The sequence below is a fragment of the Hemicordylus capensis genome, chromosome 6 (genome assembly GCF_027244095.1).
Source record: "Hemicordylus capensis ecotype Gifberg chromosome 6, rHemCap1.1.pri, whole genome shotgun sequence".
In the NCBI taxonomy this organism is placed as follows: domain Eukaryota; kingdom Metazoa; phylum Chordata; class Lepidosauria; order Squamata; family Cordylidae; genus Hemicordylus; species Hemicordylus capensis.
The window spans coordinates 35,883,122-35,903,112 of NC_069662.1; the positions used below are offsets into that span (position 1 = coordinate 35,883,122).

General features: G+C 46.9%; 1 protein-coding gene across 10 annotated transcripts in view; it reads right to left on the minus strand.

Moving 5' to 3' along the window:
• Positions 1-18,963, minus strand: part of PPFIA3 (PTPRF interacting protein alpha 3) — a 74,747-nt gene extending 55,784 nt beyond the window's left edge. For 5 of the 10 annotated variants that reach the window (XM_053261978.1, XM_053261976.1, XM_053261977.1 and 2 more), the window contains exons 1-2: positions 18,710-18,962; positions 7,384-7,695 (exon numbers count right to left, since the gene is read on the minus strand). In XM_053261978.1, the coding sequence (XP_053117953.1) occupies positions 7,384-7,620 (237 nt within the window). In that variant the 5' untranslated portion in view covers positions 7,621-7,695; positions 18,710-18,962. Of the gene's footprint in view, positions 1-7,383; positions 7,696-18,709 lie in introns of all 10 variants that reach the window. The other 5 variants (XM_053261973.1, XM_053261971.1, XM_053261974.1 and 2 more) reach the window with 2 other exon arrangements.
• Positions 18,964-19,991: the final 1,028 nt, after the last annotated feature.

A 19,991-nucleotide genomic window follows, 5' to 3' on the forward strand; every position in this document is an offset into this window, starting at 1 on the left:
AGCAGCTGGAGAGCCAAGATTGCCTACCCCAATCTACACCTTTCCTCATTGCACACATCGTTCCGCTAGCATTAACAAGTCAGAATAACCAAGCAACAAAAAGAAACAGGTGTTTCATGGGAGCTGAGTATACCTCACACTTGATGCAGAGAATATTATCTGGACAGAGTGCAAAATCCCCCATGACGGTGTCTGTTCACGATGGAACAAGCCACCATCTGAAAGGGCTCTTTGACTCCAATGGGCTTTCCATTTGGAACAGTATACCGTCCAGCCACTAGATGGAGCCAGTCATTTGATATCAAGCTGGTTGTTTTATATCAGGCCTGCACAACATAAAGCCCAGGGGCCAGGTCCAGCCCACGGGGACCTTTTGGCTTGCCCACAGGTAGGCATATCCTGCAGCAACAGCAGGAGCCATGAAGAGCTCTTGGTTTGCCCCACTGACGAGCAGCAGCGGATCTATGCAGTTGGCTGCTTGAGATGAGATGAGATGCCTGTGGCAGCAATGGACTGATGAGCAAGTGAGCTAGTTGCTGTTCTACAATGAATGGAATGGGCTGGAACAGTGGCATCAGCAGCACCAAGCAGGCACAGGCAGAGCAGACCCCCAGAAAGGCAGAGGGTCACTCTTTTGGTCAGTCAGTTCCCTTTTCTCTGCGGGCGGGCAGGAGGGGGGGTTCCTCTCCAGAATCTGCCTGGCAACCAGTATTCCCTCAAAAAGGGATTTCCGGATGTTGTTGACTACAACTCCCATAATCCCCATGCAAAAGCCATTGCAGCTGGGGATTCTGGGAGTTGTAGTCAACAACATCTGGGAAACCGTGTTAGAGGGAACACTGCTAGCAACGCCATCCTATACATGTTTACTTGCGAATATGTCCCACTGTGTCCCCTGTAAGGCTTACTCCCAGGCAAACATGCCTAGGATTGCAGCCTGAAAACAAGAGCGATTCAGGGAGAAGGAAGGTCTTGACATCTGTTTGGGGCTGGCATGCACTCCAGGTGACCCATTGAATAAGCAGAGACATGGCCTATTTTCTGGCCACTCTTCTCGGTTCATATTGCGAGTCCCTTGATTGTGGGGGCGGAGAGAGATCCACAGATAGCAAATCATGGCTTTCATTAATACTGTTCTTTTATTTTAATGTGAAAATTAACGCACTGGAATTTGACCTCGGCCCACGCATACCAAGTCACGGTTGCTTCCAGCCCACGGGGGCTTTTGAGTTGGGCACCTTTGTTTCATATGGAGGCTCAGATTTGACTGGGGAAGGATTGCTGTGCAGTAGCCTTCAACCTTTCCAGGAGGACTGCTTAACCCCAACCTGGAACACAGCACTATTTGGATTGTTGATCCAAATAGACATGATACAGAACAGTTGTGACAGTGCCCCAACTCTCTCTTCCACTCTCTCTCTCTTAAACTTAGCCTTTGGAGGATGGATGGACAGAATAGGGCAAAACGAATTAGTGCAGCAGCACTGGGGAAGGGGATGTTAAACCCTTCCCCACCCAGGGCTTTCACAATCAGTGCCCCCCACCCTTTCCAAAGCTGCTGCTATTCTTCTTTCTTTTTCAGTGTAAACTGCTTTGAGAGCTTCTTGCTGAGAGAAGCACTATATATATATTTTTGGTAATAATATTCTGGCAGTGGAGAGGGGGAGAACCAGTTGCCTGTACTAGGCCTGTATCCCCTCCCCCCCCGCCCCGTGGGGCCAGTAACAGCTGAGCTGGGCATTTCGACAGAGTCGTGGGTTAAACACCCTCCCCATGCTGCTGCTGTGATCAAAACCGCCTCCCTTGCAGCTGCTTAAGGTTTGTTTGTTTTTTAAGTCTGGAGATCAGGTCATAGACAACTACGGTCACTTCTGTTCTGATGGGCTGCATTTGCTCTGCATGTTGAAGGCCCTAGCATCTCCCGGTAGAGCAGGGACCCTTCTAATGGAGGGTAGAGCTATCAATGGCTACTAGTTCTGATAGCTATGGGCTACCTCTTACACAGACAGTATGCCTCTAAATAATAGCTGCAGGCGAACCGCAGTGGGAGAGGGGGCATGCCTTCAGCTCCTGCTGTGTGCTTCCCAGTGGCATGTAGCAGGCCACTGCAAGAAGCAGGAGGCTGGACTAGGTAGGCCTTGGTCTACCTAGTCCAGGTAGACCAGGTCAATTTTCAGTAAAACAGAGCACTTATGCTCTCTTCTCTGTCAGTCATCTTTCCTCTCCAAAAGGGGATTGTGGAACTGCTGGTCTAACCAACCAGCTGAATCCCAATGGCCTAGAGCAGGACGGGGCAAACCTCAGGGTTATGGGATCTACTTTGTCTTTTACTAGAACTGATACTCACCAACTGGAGCCAGGTACAACAAAGCAGATCAAGGGGGCGGATGCACATCTAGAATGAAGGAGTGGTGGAAAAGTGGGATCTACCATTGATTGGTTGATTGGATTTGATTTCTGTACCGCCCTTCCAAAAATGGCTCAGAGTGGTTTACATAGAGAAATAACAAATAAATAAGATGGAACCCTGACCCCAAAGGGCTCACAATCTAAAAAGAAACATAAGATAGACACCAGCAACAGTCACTGGAGATACTGTGCTGGGGGTGGATAGAGCCAGTTACTCTCCCCTGCTAAATAAAGAGAATCACACGTTAAAAGGTGCCTCTGTGCCAAGTTAGCAGGGGGCAGATAAATAAATAAGGACAGATACACTGGAGCAGAGTGCTAGGCTATCAAGCCCCAACTAGGAACACAAGATCTGGATGCTTCAGAAAGTTAAACATCAAAATCTGCTATTATCTCTTAGAAACAAATCTGAGTTAAAAGGGACCTGGTAGATCTGTAAGGCTCCAAGTGGGAGGAGGTGCTCCTGGCCTTTTCTGAACCCAGAATTACAGGATGGGAACAAACAAGGTAAGACTCAAGAGTAAGCCAGGGGTTGAGATTATTTCATCACTTCCGTTCTCTTCCTGGCTTGCTGCATCCAGCCGGTTCCCTCTCCAGGGGAACGTCCAACTCCCATGCTCCCTCGCTATTGGCTGCCTTGGCTTTAAATGCCCCAGTCCAGCGCTGACAGGGCTTAAAGCCGACACCAAACCCCTTCACATCCCTGGTCTCACTTCCTGCCACACCCAACATGGCTGCCCCACCGGAGTTGTTCCGTGCAGCTCTCCCTGCCTCACCTGCTCAATTCCACCGGGTGGGACCCAACCAGCCTGGAACCATTTCATCCCCTGCTCCCTACGGGTGAAGACTGAAGCCCCAAAGGAGGGATGCCGCACTCTCTGCTGGACTCCACGGCTCCACAGGGCCACGCAGGCAAACTGGTAAGGCAGCATCCTGACAGATCACCTAGTCCTAATGCAGAACACCACTATTCTACGCCTTGCACACTGCACAGCCTTCCCCTTGCAAAACTACTCTCCTGGGTTTCTTCAAACTTCCTAGGCAGCTGCTTCATGGCTGAAGATCTTGGAATGTGTACGTGTACCTTTTTAAAAACAGGGTCTGGTTTTCTTCTTCAGGATGAGTCAGGCCCCCTCCCCCGCCTTTGTAGCACATTGGACAGATGCATCTACCAGCTATTCATATCCTGATTCTGTACAAGTCTTGCACTTTCCTTCCCACAGGCTTCAGGTGGGCTGTCTTCTTTTTTAAAAATGTGTTGCTTGAAAGTTTGTTCAATTTGCTCATGCCTCTTCTTAAAAAATCAAAACAATGGCAGGCTGAAAAAAACTATCTGGGCGATGGAGGTTTATGAATTCATTGGCGCCAGCCAATCAGTGCTGTACACTGCAGACTTCTGCTGCAAAGATGCAGAAGCAGTTTCCTATGAGCTCTATCCCTCTTGCCATTTCTCGCCTTCTTGACTCTGCTGTTTATGGTTAAACAGCATCTCTCTAGCTTTGCTTGTACCTTTTCTAATCTAAGTATATATTTTGAGAGTCTTGTTGTAGTGACTGTAAAGAACCCCCAAGCTTCCTGAAGGGTTGGAAGTTTACTAATTATGCCTCCAGCTTCCTTTTAATTAATCCCTTCTCCTGAGAAATTTCTCCCTTAGAAATTAAGTGACTGTCGGACTCCTTGGGCAATCTTCCATTCTTATATGTTTAATTTGATAGTGTTGTGGTCACTGCTTCCAAGCAATTCAACAATGCTTGCATCTTGCACTACATCTGACACCACTTAAGACTAAGTTGAGTGCTGCCCCTCCTCTTGTCTGTGCCATGACTAATTGCTTCACAGCACAATAACTTATTGTATCTAGAAACCCTCTGCTCTTCTAATGTGAATTTATATTTACCCAATCAATTGGAGGGTAGCAGGGAGTCCATTACTATGCCTCACCTGTCTCCCTGATTTTCTTACTGCTTCTTGGAAATGACGCTTCCGTTCTTAAATCTTACCAAGGCCCTTTCTACCAGTCCTGCACTAACTTAGATTAGATTTTTATAACCGCCGACTATAACTTCAATTTCCTTCTGCAGTTGCCTGACCCATTATACATGCATACTTGGTTATTTCCTGTCTGTAACACTTCATGTTTGTTATGGCTGAATTTCATTTTGTTGCTGCCAACCCAGCTCTCAAATTCATGGAGATCACTTTGCATTTTTTGGCCTGCCTTCCCTATTCAGGTCTGGCATCAGTGTGTAGTATTTAGTATCATGCAGACCACATCCGGCAGGATGGACAGAGCACTAATTCTCAGGAATAAACAGAGTAAAGTTCGCATCGTAATTAGGACTGTTGCTCGAAGTAAAGATATATTAGCAGTATTAAATTTGCATACAGAAAAATGATAGTTCTAAAGGAATAGTATGTTTTCTTTGTGTTAGATAATGCACATGTCTCAGCAGGTATCCTCTTAGAGGCATTCCCCTTCTTCTCACACACAGGAGAGATACCTCTTAAGAAGGTGTTTGCCATCTGCACTTTTTATAAGCACTTGTATTAAAATAAAACATGTGAATTGCTGTAAAATTAACCAGGGTACCTTTTATAGCCTAATAATTCATCTCCTAAATATTGCAGCCTTAATCCTGATGTAACTGACTAACTTCAGGTCCAATCATAACTGCCCTCCATCCCATCCACCCCCCACCCCCAAATACACTCATCCTCAAAATACATTGGCCAGCAGCAACAGTATAGTATTCAGCTATCTATGTTTGTGCTGTAGAATCCCACACTCTACACAGGGGATCAGAGCAACAGATGGAGAGAATAAATGTGGAACACCTTGACTTATTTGCACGGCTGTGTTTAAGCATATACACAGAAGCCCATCAGAGCATGCAGAAGCTTTAATTCATTTCACTTCGGTATATTTAAATTATCATATGCTTTGATAAAATCAATGAAATATTTTAAGAGCTCATACATTTAAGTCCTATCGTCTCAGCTATCCAGATTTTCTCTAGCTTATTTTTAGCAAAACTGCCAACACATTTTTCAAGACCTGTTCTGCATTCTCAAGGTTTAGAACTTACTTTGAAGGTGCGGGGTGGGGGGGCAGGGGAGAAAGCCACCAGACATCCTCTGAATTCTAATCAAGCCACTGGATTCCACATTGGATGAAATGGTACAAGGCACAATTGCAGCTCTGCGGATTTCCAGAGCCTCTGCTGTTAATAAGTTCTCTCTCTCTCTCTCTCTCTCTCTCTCTCTCCTTGTCTGCTTAACCCTTAAATTAAGAGTTGAGGGGATGCTAAGATTTAAGGTGGATGGTCAGCCCATCCTCTTGCAATGTATTCCTCTAGCTGTTTTACTGCTGGCCATTCTGGCCTCTGGTTTTAGTAGTAGAATGACAAAGTCAACTGCAATTATTTTATATTAATCCTTCCAATCAATTTATGAGTTTATAGCCTCCCATCGTATTTGTCCCGGAGGGCAAAACTGGATGCAACACAGGTAACCCATGAGTAAGATTCCTCACAATTTTTAAGGGATTCATGGTTCTTGGAGAGGGCATGATTTGGCTTGGGAGGACAGAACATAGGAAGCTGCCTTATACCGAGTCAGACCATTGGTCCATCTAGCTCAGTACTGTTTACATGGATTGGCAGCAGCTCAAACAGGAGTCCTTCCCAGCCCTACCTGGAGATTCTAGGAATTGAACCTGGGACCTTCTGCATGCAAAGCAGATTCTCTTACACTTGAGCAACGGCCCCATCCCAGCTTCACATTGCCCTCCCATTTCATTTCCCTCACGAATCCGTCCATCCCAAGCTAATATTTGCCCTGTGGAAGAAAACATACATATAACTGTTACCATTCTGTTCTCTTCCGTGGAGCAAATAGCAGCTTTGGTGATGGAGGAAGAATTTTCATGGCGAAAACAGCACAGAGGAAGCACTTAATCACTCTCTCAGGTCCATGGTCCTGAACCAGATTGTGCCCCCTGCAGCTGCTACAAACCTTCTTAAAAACCATGAGAGCCTATACACAGATCTTGCATGTGATGTCTGGACTAACCCTCAGCAGTGTTCCCTCTAAAGTGTACGCACATGCGCATGCTCACAAGTTTTTTGACGTCCACTCAGTTAATTTTAGATCCCGCTCAGGTTGAATCAGGAAGGCCCCACTCTGAATGCATGTGCGCACACGCTGCCTTGATATCGCTACCACAGTGCCTTTGCATGCAGTCTTTGTGCCCAAAGCGATCCACGCCACTCAACAAGTAACATGGGCCTGTGGTCTGCTGGCTTCTGGTACACATGAGTTTCATGAGACAGGGTGAGGCAGCTGCCTCAGGCACAGATGCGGCGAAGGTGGCAAGTACTGGGACCTTGTCCAGCATAGCACCACCCCACCATCCACTGCTGACACCCTTACTCCCCTGCGGTTACCATCCTTGCCCTGCTGGGGTTTGCCTCTTCTTTCTACCTCCCTACTCGAGCCAGGAACTGGCTTGGTGACATCATCTGAGAGGGCATGGGTATTGATGCTGCTGTCTTGACAGCATAGCCGGAGAATGCTGAGCACCCACTTGCAGTTGCGGCAGGGTCGGTGGCCTGCATTTTCCTTCACTTCAGGCAGCAAAACCTCTTGGGCCACCCCTACTGACGCGACACTAATTATTACACTAGAACAGTGATTCTCAAACTTGGGTCCTCAGGTGTTGTTGGACTTCAACTCCCATAATCCCCAACCAAAGGCCACTGAGGCTGGGGATTATGGGAGTTGAAGTCCAATAACACCTGAGGACCCAAGTTTGAGAATCACTGCACTAGAAGGACAGAAATCCCCCTTTGAAGCTATGCCCACAACAGGCCCATCTACATTAAAGGCCTTCACAGTTGTCCTTGTTCCAAGCTGTAGCCCACCTTCCAGGTTCTCCAGGCCTACAGTCTCCCAGCCCCCTACCCCAATCCTGACCTGCGGGAGGGCAATGTTGAGTTGGCGTTGCAGGGACTCCTTCTCATGGCTCAGTTCACGCAGGCGGAGCTGTGAGGTGGCCAGGCTTTCCTGGGTGTCCCGCAGGGTCTCCAGTAGCCGCTCGCGCTCATTCAGCATGTTGACCATGAGCTGCTCAAAGTTGGCATCGTCGGCCCCATAGGCCGAGCCGCGGCGGTTGTCTTCGTTGATGGTCGGCATCACCTCGCACATCATCATGCCAAGTGGGGTGGGGAGGGCCGCCCAGGGGGCTCCTCAGAAAAGATGGCTGTGAGGGAAGTTTAACCCCAGATCCTGTAGAGAGAAAGAGAAGAGATATAACAAACATCACACAGAACTGAGACCCAGCCACACAAACAAGTTCGCCAGGAGGGAAGTGGGGGAAATGGTGGCAGAGTCTTGGACTGCTGGAATAGAAGTGGGGAAGCCAGTGGGTAAATGTGAGAAGGTACAGCATGGTGCAGTAGTTAGACTGGGGAGACCCAAGTTCAAATCAACTATAGTCACTGGGTGACTCGGGGCCAGTCACTTATCTCTCAGCCTAACCTACCTCATGAAGTTGTTGTGAGGATGAACAACCATATACACCACTGGGGGCTCCCTGAAGGAAGCGTGGGATATCAATGTAAATAAATAAAACAAAACAGAATAATAAAGACTCAGGGCCTCTTGTGGTAAGTAGTAATCCAGTTTTGTTTGGAAGAGAAGAGTCATATGGAGGTGCAGGGCTGAGACTGAGAATCTGGACCTACCAGTGTTTCAGGCAGTCAGATGGGGCAAGAGGTGCGGCGAACTGGGTGGCACTGCTGCATTATCTACCACAGACATCCTGCCATGGGGAAGGGGAAGAGTGGCAAGGCAAGAGAGAGTCTGAGCTAGGATTCCTGAGATCAGGTGGCAAGAGGACACGCACATGTACGTACACACAGACACACCACTCTTTGCCAATTTATTACTACAAGTGGAGAGAACAGGATCAGAGCTATACTATAGTACACATTAAGGTAATTGCCACACCAGCTCCCAAGCAAAAGCACTGGTTTGGGAACAGCACCAGCATGGCCAGGGGGAAGAAGAGTTAAGGAAGAGACACTGAGATTAAGTTTGTGGGCAGATGGGGAGAGCAAGCATCGTCATGGGGCAAGCATGAAGCTCAGCTGGTTGTGGAACTGGAGCTGCAAGAAACTAACTCAGCCTCTCCCTACCCTTTATTTCCCTCCCCTCTTTGGGGAAAAAAGCTTCCTAGAGCAACACCCTTCCGACTTCCTCAAGTAGGATCAGTGGCCCATTCAGCCTGACTTCTGGATTGCAAATAATGGGGCTGACACAACCCCTGCTTCTGGCGCCCTATTTCCCACAAATGTACAGTATATGTTTAAGATAGAAGCAACACCATTCATGTCCTTTTCTGCCCTTCTGTCCCATCCTGAGACTTTGAGGCCAGTGAACATGGACCTGTGGGTTCTGGATTCAAATCCCAGTTTATCTATAACAGACTTATCAGATGGCCTTAGGCCATCAGATATCCCAGCCACACTTGCCCAAACAATAGAACTGGTTCTACATTTAAATATCATCTTTTTATTTTTGTGTTCAAAGCACTTCACATTTGTCACTGAGGTAATAAAAGTGATCTCCCTTATAGTCTAAGACCACCTTAAGTAGCGCAGCGGGGAAATGTTTGACTAACAAGCAGAAGGTTGCCGGTTCGCATCCCCGCTGGTATGTTTCCCAGATTATGGGAAACACTTATATTGGGCAGCAGCGATATAGGAAGATTCTGAAAGGCACCATCGCACATGGTGTGGGAGGAGGCAATGCTAAACCCCTCCTGTATACTACCAAAGAAAAGGCGCCACATTTTACCTTTACCCTTATAGTCTAGAAGCGCAAACAAGATAAAGAAAGACCAGTACCATTTGTGTGTTAACATTACAAATTTTAAACAGTTTGCATGATAGTTACACAAATATGTTTGTGTGGTATCAACTGGACGGTACTACAACTCGGTTTCACTCCAACAAGGTGCTAGGTGCTGTACAAAACGCTGAACCAACATAGTCCCTGCCCAGAGGACTTAGTTTTTCATTACAAGGTGGTGATATAGAGGATTATGAGATGGCGAAAACAGGAGCAGTGGAGGAGCAAGTAAAACGAGGAAAAGCAGTGCTGAAGATTATGTGGATCTCAAGGAGTGAACTGAAGGGAGACAGGAGGGATCTAGCTGCAGAGTTTCCAGTGGGGCAAGGAAGACCCTGTGAGGATTAGGGGCAGCTACCTGAAGCACTGCAAACTCTCCTTGAGTCTTCCTAGTCCAAGCTTGCATTCATTTCCATATTATACTAATTGGCTGCCCTACCCCATTCTCTAACAGCACAGTTTGGCATGAGGGAATAATTCTGACATTTGCACCTTTCTAATCCTTTCCCCTTGACCTGAAAACCCCTATTGCTTACACTCTTACCCTTCACCCACAATTCAATAGCCTTACCCTTCACCCCTCTACCGATTTGTGCTGGAGGCAGAGAACCTAACTTGGTATGGGCATCAGTGCTTCAAATAAACTGTTGTCACTTCCACCCCCACCACAGCTCAGTGGTAGAGCATCTGTTTTGCATGTAGAAGGTCCCAGGTTCAATCCCTGGCATCTCCAGGTAGAGCGGGGAAAGGCCCCTGCCTGAAACCTGGGGAGTCGGAGTCAGACTAGAGACAATACTGCACTAGATGGATCAATGGTCTGACTCAGTATAAGGCAGCTTTCTATGTTCCTATGCCCCTCTCTTGCCTTGTCACGCCCGCCTCTTTGCATCTCTAGCCTCCCTGATCTGCCCATAAGGGCAATTCAAGACCTCCTTCCAAATACTTTTCTTCATTAAGATCTTGACTTGCCAGTTCTCTGGCATTTCCTCCCCATGCCCCTGCAGAGAAGACCCCTGTTCAAATCTCACTTCAGCCACAGACTCACTAGGTGGCCTTAGGAAAGCCCTTAGGACTATTAGTAGGGTTCCAGTTTGACTGACTCACACACACCCCTTAAAGGGCGCAGAAGGTTGACCCTAAGCTTAATCTCTGGCCTCGCTGACCCTTCAACCCTTTGCAAGGCGTATCAGGCAAAACAAATCAAGTAGTAACAGCAGAGACAACTAAGAATTAAACAGGGCAACACCCATTCTTGAGTTGATAATTTATTTCACTTCTATCCTGCCTTTCCTCCAAAGAATTCAAGGCAGGGTTAGGGTTTGCTTCCCAAACAGAGCTTGGAAAGACCCCCGTTTAAGACCCTAGAGACCACTGCCGGTCAGAGCAAACAATACTAAGCTATGCAGACCAGTGATCCAATTCAATATAAAGCAGCATCATATACGAACACACATACATATTCATGCCGCAGCATACTTGGAGTTCCCAAACCGTTTCTCACTGATCAGGCTTGCTTAGCTTAGCAAGGTTGCGCCATAGTATGCCTGTAGGCAATGCCCTGAGACAAAAACTGAGGCCTAGTTTCCAAAGCCCAGGCTCAGTTCAAGGTTTGTCTCGGCTTCAGGCAACCAGTTTTCAGCTAGGCCCCTTGGCTGAAAATCCATTTCATAATATATACAATGGCCGGCGGGGGGGGGGGGGGGGTGTAGTTCCTGCTGGCACCCCTCAGTGACTAACATGAAGAGATAATGAAAACTGCTGAGAAATAGTATGTGTAGGCTCAGATTTTGACAGGATGCTTCTTTAAGGTGAGGGACTTTTAAAAAGTGGGGAAAGAAGGGGAAGAGGACACAGATAAGGGAAGCAGCATTTGGTGCTCTGTCTCAGGTGCATAGAGCCTAAGGTTGCCAACATTTCATTGCCAGAATGAGGGGGACAAGTTTGGGGGGGCTGGGGGGCTGGCGCGGGAGGTGTATGCAGTGGTAATCAAGAGCCTGAGTATCATTGACATATATGTAACTGAATTATATGCTATTGAATAATGCCAGCATTGTTATTATTTAGAACATATTCAAGTTATTATTTTATTATTTTTACATTTATGTCCCGCTCTTCCTCCAAGAAGCCCAGAGCGGTGTACTACATACTTGAGTTTCTCTTTCACAACAACCCTGTGAAGTAGGTTAGGCTGAGAGAGAAGTGACTGGCCCAGAGTCACCCAGCAAGTCTCATGGCTGAATGGGGATTTGAACTCGGGTCTCCCCAGTCCTAGTCCAGCACTCTAACCACAACACCACGCTGGCTCTGTAGTTCACCCAGGCTTTTAACTGATACTGTTTTGATTGTTTTTAATGTTGTTTTAGAATATTGTGTTGTTTTTTTTAATTATTGTGTTTTAAATTTCTTGTTTTTGTTTTTAACTAATGTTTTAATGTTGTTTTTAATCTTGTTGTAAACCGCCCAGAGATGTAAGTTTTGGGCGGTATAAAAATATGTCTAAATAAATAAATAAATAAATAAATAAATAAATAAATAAATGAGTTCTACCACTTTTCAACCAAAAACTTCTCAAAATAAGAAGCTGCTTGCCCTGCCATCAAAATGAGGGACAAATGCTGTCCCTATAGGGACCAACATTTCATCCCTGAAATGAGGGAAATCCCGTGTAATGAGGGACAGTTGGCAAACCTAACAGAGCCCTTGAGCCATCCCTGGCCCCAGCTGTGGAATTCCTGCCCCAGGAGCATCTGCTGGGTGCCAGCCTTGTTAGCTTTTAGTCACCAAGTTAAAAGGGTTTTATTTTCCCGGCCTTTTAATGGCCCTTTGCTTTGTTTTCTTTTATGGCTCTTACTTTAACCCAGATTTTATAGCTGGAGCTTTTAATTTTATTGCTAGTGATTACTGTAAATTGCCTTGAACACTCTTCAGAAAAACAGAAATCTGAGGTAAAATATTTTAAATAAAATAAATATATGCTCCCATTCATAGATACAAGATCTACACTGGTGCTCACAAACAGGACCCCAATGAAACACCTGTCCCAAGGCAGACTATGAAAACACCTGTCCCAAATACAGTACTCCTGTCGGGTGTCTTTGGGACCGTCTTAGGACATCTTCAAGGAAGATGACTCCAAAGCCTTGATGAACACCCTATTTCATTTCTGATCTCCCTTTAGCATTAGGAAACCATTTCCTAAGATTTAATCCCAGTCTACTTCCCTGAATTATGAAGTCACACACTGAACTCTTAAATTCCAGCACACCATCCTTCCACGCACAGCAATTTAGTTTAAACAAAAAACAAGAAAACCAACAACAATATTGCAAACAAGCTAAGAATAGAATCTCTGCAGAGGTAGGTAAAGGTGCATGCCCATCTCCTCAGGAAAAAGTCTATTCAGGCACTTTTTAAAAGAGAGGTGCTGAGGAATCAAGCACACTTGGAAGTTGCACCCCTTGACCCAAAGGCCTTTCCCAGAAATCCCAGGTGTATGAAGGCTCCTCTGGTTCATCAAAAGGAAAGATGCACTGCACGTGTCCAGAGGCACATCTCTCCTCTAGCTAGCTGTAAAATTTTGCCTCCAGGTACACAACACTGGCTGCTGAAGCAGCTTCCGGAGCCCATAACCTGCAGAATGAGCACTGAAAAGTTTTTCTTTTTTTCTTTTGACCTGGCTACATATGTTACACAGCCCCATAAAAGCCCAGCTGGAGATGTTCCATTTCCCTAGAATAACCAGAGAGACAGATTCTATTCTATGTTCTTACAGAAGTGCCTGGAAAAGATGCTAGCAGGGCTTAAGAGATAGAAATGCTTTTGAATAGGTAAAAGAAGAAGAATTCTTGCCTGTTCAAGGGGCAAACTCTGTCACTTATAAAAATTACTAGACTGAATCCAGAGATGTACTGGCTTAAATGAAGCCCTGCGCGCAAGTGAGCACACATACACACACACATCAGTAATATAGAGACCATGTGTGTAACTTTAATGTTTCAATGCTCACTCACCCCCAGCTACACAAATTGAAGCAGAAAGCTCATCAGACAGGGCTGGCAAATGCTGGGGACCCTTAGATTCTCACAAACTAAAAAATACAAGTCCCGAAGCCTGCACAGGCCCAAACATACACACACTGTCACATCATACTCCCTTAAAAGACATTAAGAAACAATGCAGTGACTGGTCCAGACACGGGGAAATAGATATACAAATACCTAAAACACACGCAAAAGTATACATGAAACAGACAGACTTGAGGAGGGAGATAGCACAGAACACAAACACTTGATCGCTCTCCTCTTTTGGGCCCACTATAGATGAAGAGACACTAACTCCACTGAGTGCATGTATATACCTTTGCAGATGAGAAGTAGAGGAATACTAAGATGCCAATGTGAGAGCGACATCAAGACCTGGTCATAGGAACACAGAGAGCTGCCTTATACTGAGTCATGCCATTGGTCTATCTAGTTCGGTATTGTCTACATTGACTAGCAGCGGCTTTCTAAGGTTCCAGGCAGAAATTTTTCCCAGCCCTACCTGGAGATGCCAGAGATTGAAACTGGGACCTTCTGCATGGCAAGGAGATGCTCTACCACTGAGCTATGGCCTCATCCCCATATTCTCCTAGTCATTCATACATAGTGAGCATCAGAACTGTGTATCAGAACCACCAAAGCCATATATTAATGCCAATTGTGGTATGTATCCCATATACATACCACATTTGGTAGTTAGTTTTTTAGTTCTTAGTTTTTATATTTTTATTAATAACTTGTAATTTGAACTTTAAAAACAAAATTGTAATTCTAAATGTGATTTTAGCTTGGACTTTTAACTGGTTTAATTTATTAATCTTTTACTTTATATTGGATCTATTTTATTAATGTTGTGAGCCGCCCTGAGCAGTAGTGTACTGAAGGGGCAAAGTATAAATATTTTAAATAAATACAATATAGATGGCACAAACAAGCTCAGAATAGGCACAAAAAAAGATATTCTGAGGATCTTCCAAGTTTTTTTTTAATTGAAGCCCTTAAATTTCCATTGCTCATGGTTGCAGAGCCAAGTCAAAGCTTAAAAACCAGAGGACACATGGAAAGAGTGACTACCTGCACCATTCCCACACACCCCATCTTCACCATCCGGTGTTTGCATGTTCACACTCAGGCCCACAAACAGCACTGCGCTGCTAAGGATTGGGACAATAGTGATGATATTCATGACATGCAAGTGCAATGTTGATTACTTCTCCTTGCATGCACGAGGACATCTTTGCAAGTCATAGTTCAGACTGGATTCACGTCATTACCACACCAATGTATACAAGCCACAAAAAGTATAATATACAGTGATTCAAGAGTTCTGTTTGGTAGGTAGCTCCTACCAAAGCCATGGGTCAAATTCATTTATGAATCTACAAAGGTGTCCGGATACATGTAAGTAGAAGTCAGCATTGTTACACATGTGCATTATGAGCACCATAAGAGGCATCCCAATCCTCTTAGTATTTGTACTCACAGGTCTAGGATACATAATATTTCACACCTGTGAGAAATGTGCAAACAAGCATACATGCCTATATACATGTTAGAACAAGTAGAATTATGTCTGTTCAAACCAGTGTATCCTACAAGCAGTGGCTGACGTCCTGACTATGTTGCACAATAATACTACTCAGGAGTTACTGTAAGGGACTACTAAATTTCTATTAGACTTCCACTGAGTAATTTTGGCCAGGATGTCAGCCAGTGTGTATATGTGATGCAACCAGTACATAGCACAGATGTGTTAAGGAGTTTTTATACTTTTAGTCCACTACATTTACATCAGCCTTTTTGGAATCCCATAATATTCAACAACATCCACTTTGACATGATGTTTACATACACTCCACACTGAAAGGCGTGACTTTGTTCCATACATCTGAAACACACATCCACATGCTGCAGTACAACTTTATACAAAAAGAACTTGCAACACTGACTGTGAACTTTGTACTGTGAACTGTTTGCAGAAACGTTGGAAGATATGTTCATACAATTGTCTACTTTAGCAAATCATCTCAGAGATGAGTTTGCAAGCAGATATATGAGATATAGGACGTGTTTGCAAGTTGCATATTTGAAATACAAACTACTTTTGGTATTCAATGTATGACTTTGGTGCTAAGGCATTCTGAAATATACGTGTAAAGGACCAATACCCATTTTTGCAAACAGACACATTCCTGTGCCAGGTGTCTTTGTACCACAATGCATGTGTGGGAATGGTAGGTAGGTAAGCAAGAATTGTTTCAAGAAGCACATATTGTCTCACAGGTGTAGCACTTTCAATCACTTGTGCAAATGTGTTTCACATCAACAGCTTGTATGGGTCCCCCTGAAACAGTGAGAGCGCATGTCGTATTTTTGTGAGATGGCCAATGTGTGCCTGACCATAGCATCACTCTCAAGCATGTGGGTGATGCTATGTCTAAAACCGTGGACATCCGCTGCCAGTCAGCATAGACAACAGTGACCTAGATGGACCGATGGTCTGATTCAGTAAGGAAACCTCCTATGCTAAGCACAAGGAGAGATGGTGTATGTTTTTCATCTTGTTTTGCACACCTACATCTGAGCTCTGGATATATCAAAGATAGCTATGGATGATCAGTGAACTTCGGAATGTGGAGGTGGAAATCACACAGACTGTAAAAACCCATCACCAACACCTCCAGTAGACAACCTCACTTTGGCTGCAGTACAACAGCCACATGAGAGTGGGAAGTGTAGCCCTGGAAAGCTGAGACAGGAGACCCCAACTTTTAATCTACATATAAAGAACCCTCAACCTTTTGAGCACACGGGCTATAATGTGGTGGCCTCCTATTAGATAGCTTGAAGACTTTGACATTCAACCCTTCCACAACAAGGGGGCTATAACTTGTGCTACGAAGCCCTTTGGCAACCCCTATACTGCCTCCCACAATCTATTGAAACCATGGCCTAAAATTTTGCAAAGGGGGTCTTTGCAGAAGCAGAGGAGCCAGAGACGGTAACTGGGAGGACAGGTGCAGGTCTGAAGGAACAAGAAAATGATTTCTAGGCAGATTTGGTGGGGGTGGGGGATAAAGGAAACTCATGGCATGAGGTGGAAAGATATGCAGACAAGGAGAATGGTCTAAAATATTTATTCAACAAAAATTGTGGTGCCTAGAAGGGAGGGGATGCATTGGGACTACCAGCTAGTTAGAATGAGGAGCAATGGGGAAGGGTACAAGGGTATCGTTTAAGAAGATGGAATGATGCTAAGCTGGAAAAAGAGGCCACATGGAGAGAGGTGGGCTAGTAAGGTCATAGTGGGGATTTGGATCTACAGATCATGGGCTGACAAGATGTGAAAAAATACTCAGAGTAGTTCCATTGAAACAAAAAGGAAAAGTCATGCATTGCCTAACTTGCCCTTTTAATGTTAATGGGACTACTTTGAGTAATTTTCCTCATGCAGAATATGGATTGTTGTGAGGTGTTGTTTTTTTCTGTTTGTTTTTCTACAGAAATAGGGCAAAGAATACAACTAATTGGTAAGCTCTGTGGAATAGTCAAGTGGGATGAAACTGGCTCTGGGCCAGACAGGGCAAACTGGGAGGGACAGTGGGTAGGAAATCTTATGAAGTAGAACTGGGTGGGATGACACGTGATTCCTGATGTGGCTTTGGAGGTGGACTGGGGTGCAGATCCCCATGCCAAAGAGCAGAAAGGTTGCCTAGAGACACAGTGTGGGTTGTTGGAGCCTAACATGGGCCTGTGTGATGGGGGATGGGTGGGGGTGGGCAGGGGTTGCTGGGCATAGTGAGAGATGCAGTGATGGTGTGGAGGGAGCAATGCGGAAGCACAACAGAGCTTGGGATGAACAGGTATTTGTGGGCTTGGGAGACACCGATGGGATGGAAGCAGAAAGGGATGTATGCTATAAATTGGTGAGGGTACAAATTAATAGGAAACCTATAAACATAAGAAGATGCCTTCCTAGCCTTCCTATGTCAGTGTCAGATGATTCCACACATCTGAAACACTAGGTCACTACTGGTCCATCTAGCTCAGTACTGTCTACACTGACTGGCAGCGGCTCTCTAAGGTTTCAGGCAGGAGTCTTTCCCAGCCCTGCCCGGAGTTGCCAGGGATTGAACCTCGGACCTTCTGCATACAAAGCAGATGCTCCGCCACTGAGCTATGGCCCCATTGGAATGAATTACAAAAGGATACGGGAAACAGATGGGGGTAGACGGTCATGCGGTTTGCTTAAAGTGGGGGCATATAGGCCTCAGAGGGGAACTGGGGGCAGCTGAGTGGAGCACAGACAGGCTGGTCAGGAGGGCTACAGAAAAAAGGAAATTAATCCATTTGTGTGGGCCAGAGTGGAGTGGGGAGTTGAAAGAAAGGGTATCTGCTCTTGTGGTCTGTAATAATTAGGACTAGAAGAGGGAAAGGTATCACTAAGAATAAGACGTTAGTGTTGGGGGAGACCCCCCCAAAAAAGATTGGGGATCCACAGAGCTTGTAAGCTATTGATACGAAACAGAGGTGTAGGGTGCCAGGCAGTTGTGACTAGGTACTGAAAAGCTGCTTAGGGGCAGGACCCCCCACTTAGGCATAGGGCAGTGTGCAGACAGCAAGTGCTGGGCACCAGCGATAGGGGACGTCAGTATCCATCCGGCGATCAGAGGGCCTGGGCAGGGTGGGAGAGATGGAGGGGACTGGAAGGTGGGTCTGGGTTGGGTACTGAGGGTTTGGAAGGTTCCAGGAGGAAGGAAGCTGGAACAGGTTTGCAGGTTTTAGGGAGACTCGGGGAGGGGGGTGGGCTGCGCGGTCGGGGCTGAAGGGATAAAAGAACAGGCAGGGCGTGGGATCTCGTGGGAAAGGGCTGGGGTGCCGCTGCAGGTGGGGGGAAGGCAGGCACGAGGGGAGGCTGAATTGGGTGGAGTGGAGTTGCAGCGAGTATGTGGGGAAATCGAGATGTTTCGCGGGGCGGGGGGAGGCGAGGCGGGTGCTTTGACAGGGGCTCGCAGGGAGCAGGATGGAGGCGGCTGCAGCCTGGGGAAGGTGTGGGTGCTCCGGGCACAGAGCAGGGAGCGCTCCGAAGAGAGAGAGAGAGAGAGAGTCCCGGGGAGCCCTGGGGACGCAGGAGTGCCGGGGACAGGCCGACAGGGAGGGAAGACAGGGAGGGATGCACAGCAGGGAGAAAGCCGCCGGGAGATTTTGGACAGCGCTGCTGGGCGAAGCGAAGGCTCTGGAGGGACGCTTCGGGAAGAGGTGGCACTGGGTAGCGGAGCCGCACCGGAGACGGACGGCACCGGCTTTCCCGGGGGGAGGACGTGGGGGCTCCCCAGCCCGGTCCTTACCTGCCTTTGCAGCAGGCGGGGGAGGCGGCGGCGGCGCTGCTGCTCCTGCTGGTGGTGGTGATGATCCCTGCAAGAGGGATGCAGGAGGGACCCTGGATGCCGATGCTCCCCAGGGCTTGGTCCCCTCCTCCGGCCTTCAGAGGTGATTTCCGTCCCCAAGGGGGACCCCACTTCCCTGCCCCGGCATCCCTCCCTCCCGGCCGGCCGGTCGGTCGGCCACCGCCTGGCGCCCCCCCACCCCTCCAGCCCGCCCAGGCAGATCCAGAGAGCGAAAGGAGGAGAAAATCCCGCCCCTTCACTCAGCGCAAACCTGAGCGCGCCTGCCCCTTTAAGAGATCCCTGACTGACAAGCTTTCGGCGCAATGAGCACCTGGCATGATCCGGGACAGCCCCTTAGGCACCGCCCACGCATGCAGAAGGGAGGGGCAGCAGGGCTCCGAGTGGCAAGGTGGCATAGCCAATGGGTGGAAGAGCTAGTGGGCGGGGGGGCATGGGAAGCCAATTGGGGAAGCCGGTGGGCGTGGCTATATTTTAGGATGATGTCATCCGGTGGTTCTTTAGGAAAAAGGAGGGGGGAAGGAAGAGGAGGAAAAGAAAAATCAGATGCATCGCAGGTAGAAAGGGGGAGGGGGGAATAGAGAGTAACAAAAATGCATGAAATCAGTGCAGCGACCTAAGGAAACATCCCAGTCTGTGTTAAACAATCTAAGGAAACGCAACAGTCCGGAGAAAATCATGAAATGAGACGTTGCACCATCGAGAGGGAAAATGCACCAAATGCGTGCAAAGAGAGAAAAATCTACTGATACATGCAGCTCAAAAGAGAGAGAGGGGATCTGTATGCACGTTCCACCTGGAAATACACCTACACCTGAGAAAATGCAGCAATCCGTCGGAAAACACCAAGAACACACGCCACAATCCCATCCCTCAGGATACACACAACTACTCCATACAAAAACGATCCGTCCGTGCGCTACAGAGGAGTGAAGCAGTCTAAGGAAATGCACCAGTCCATGCGACAGAGAGAGAAATCTATCAAGCCACCCACTACAAGGAGATGCACCAGTCAATTTTACTCCGGGGAAGAAGCAGTATATGTACCTCAGGGGGAACCTGAAAGGGGAGGGGAGACTGACACAGAAAACCACGTGCTGCTGAGAAATGCACCAATTCATGCAAGTCAGTGTAAAAATGCAACAACCCATAGAAATGTGCCGATCAACATAGCCTAGAGAAATGCATCCATCATCCTGTGGAAAGATTCATGCAACAACCGATG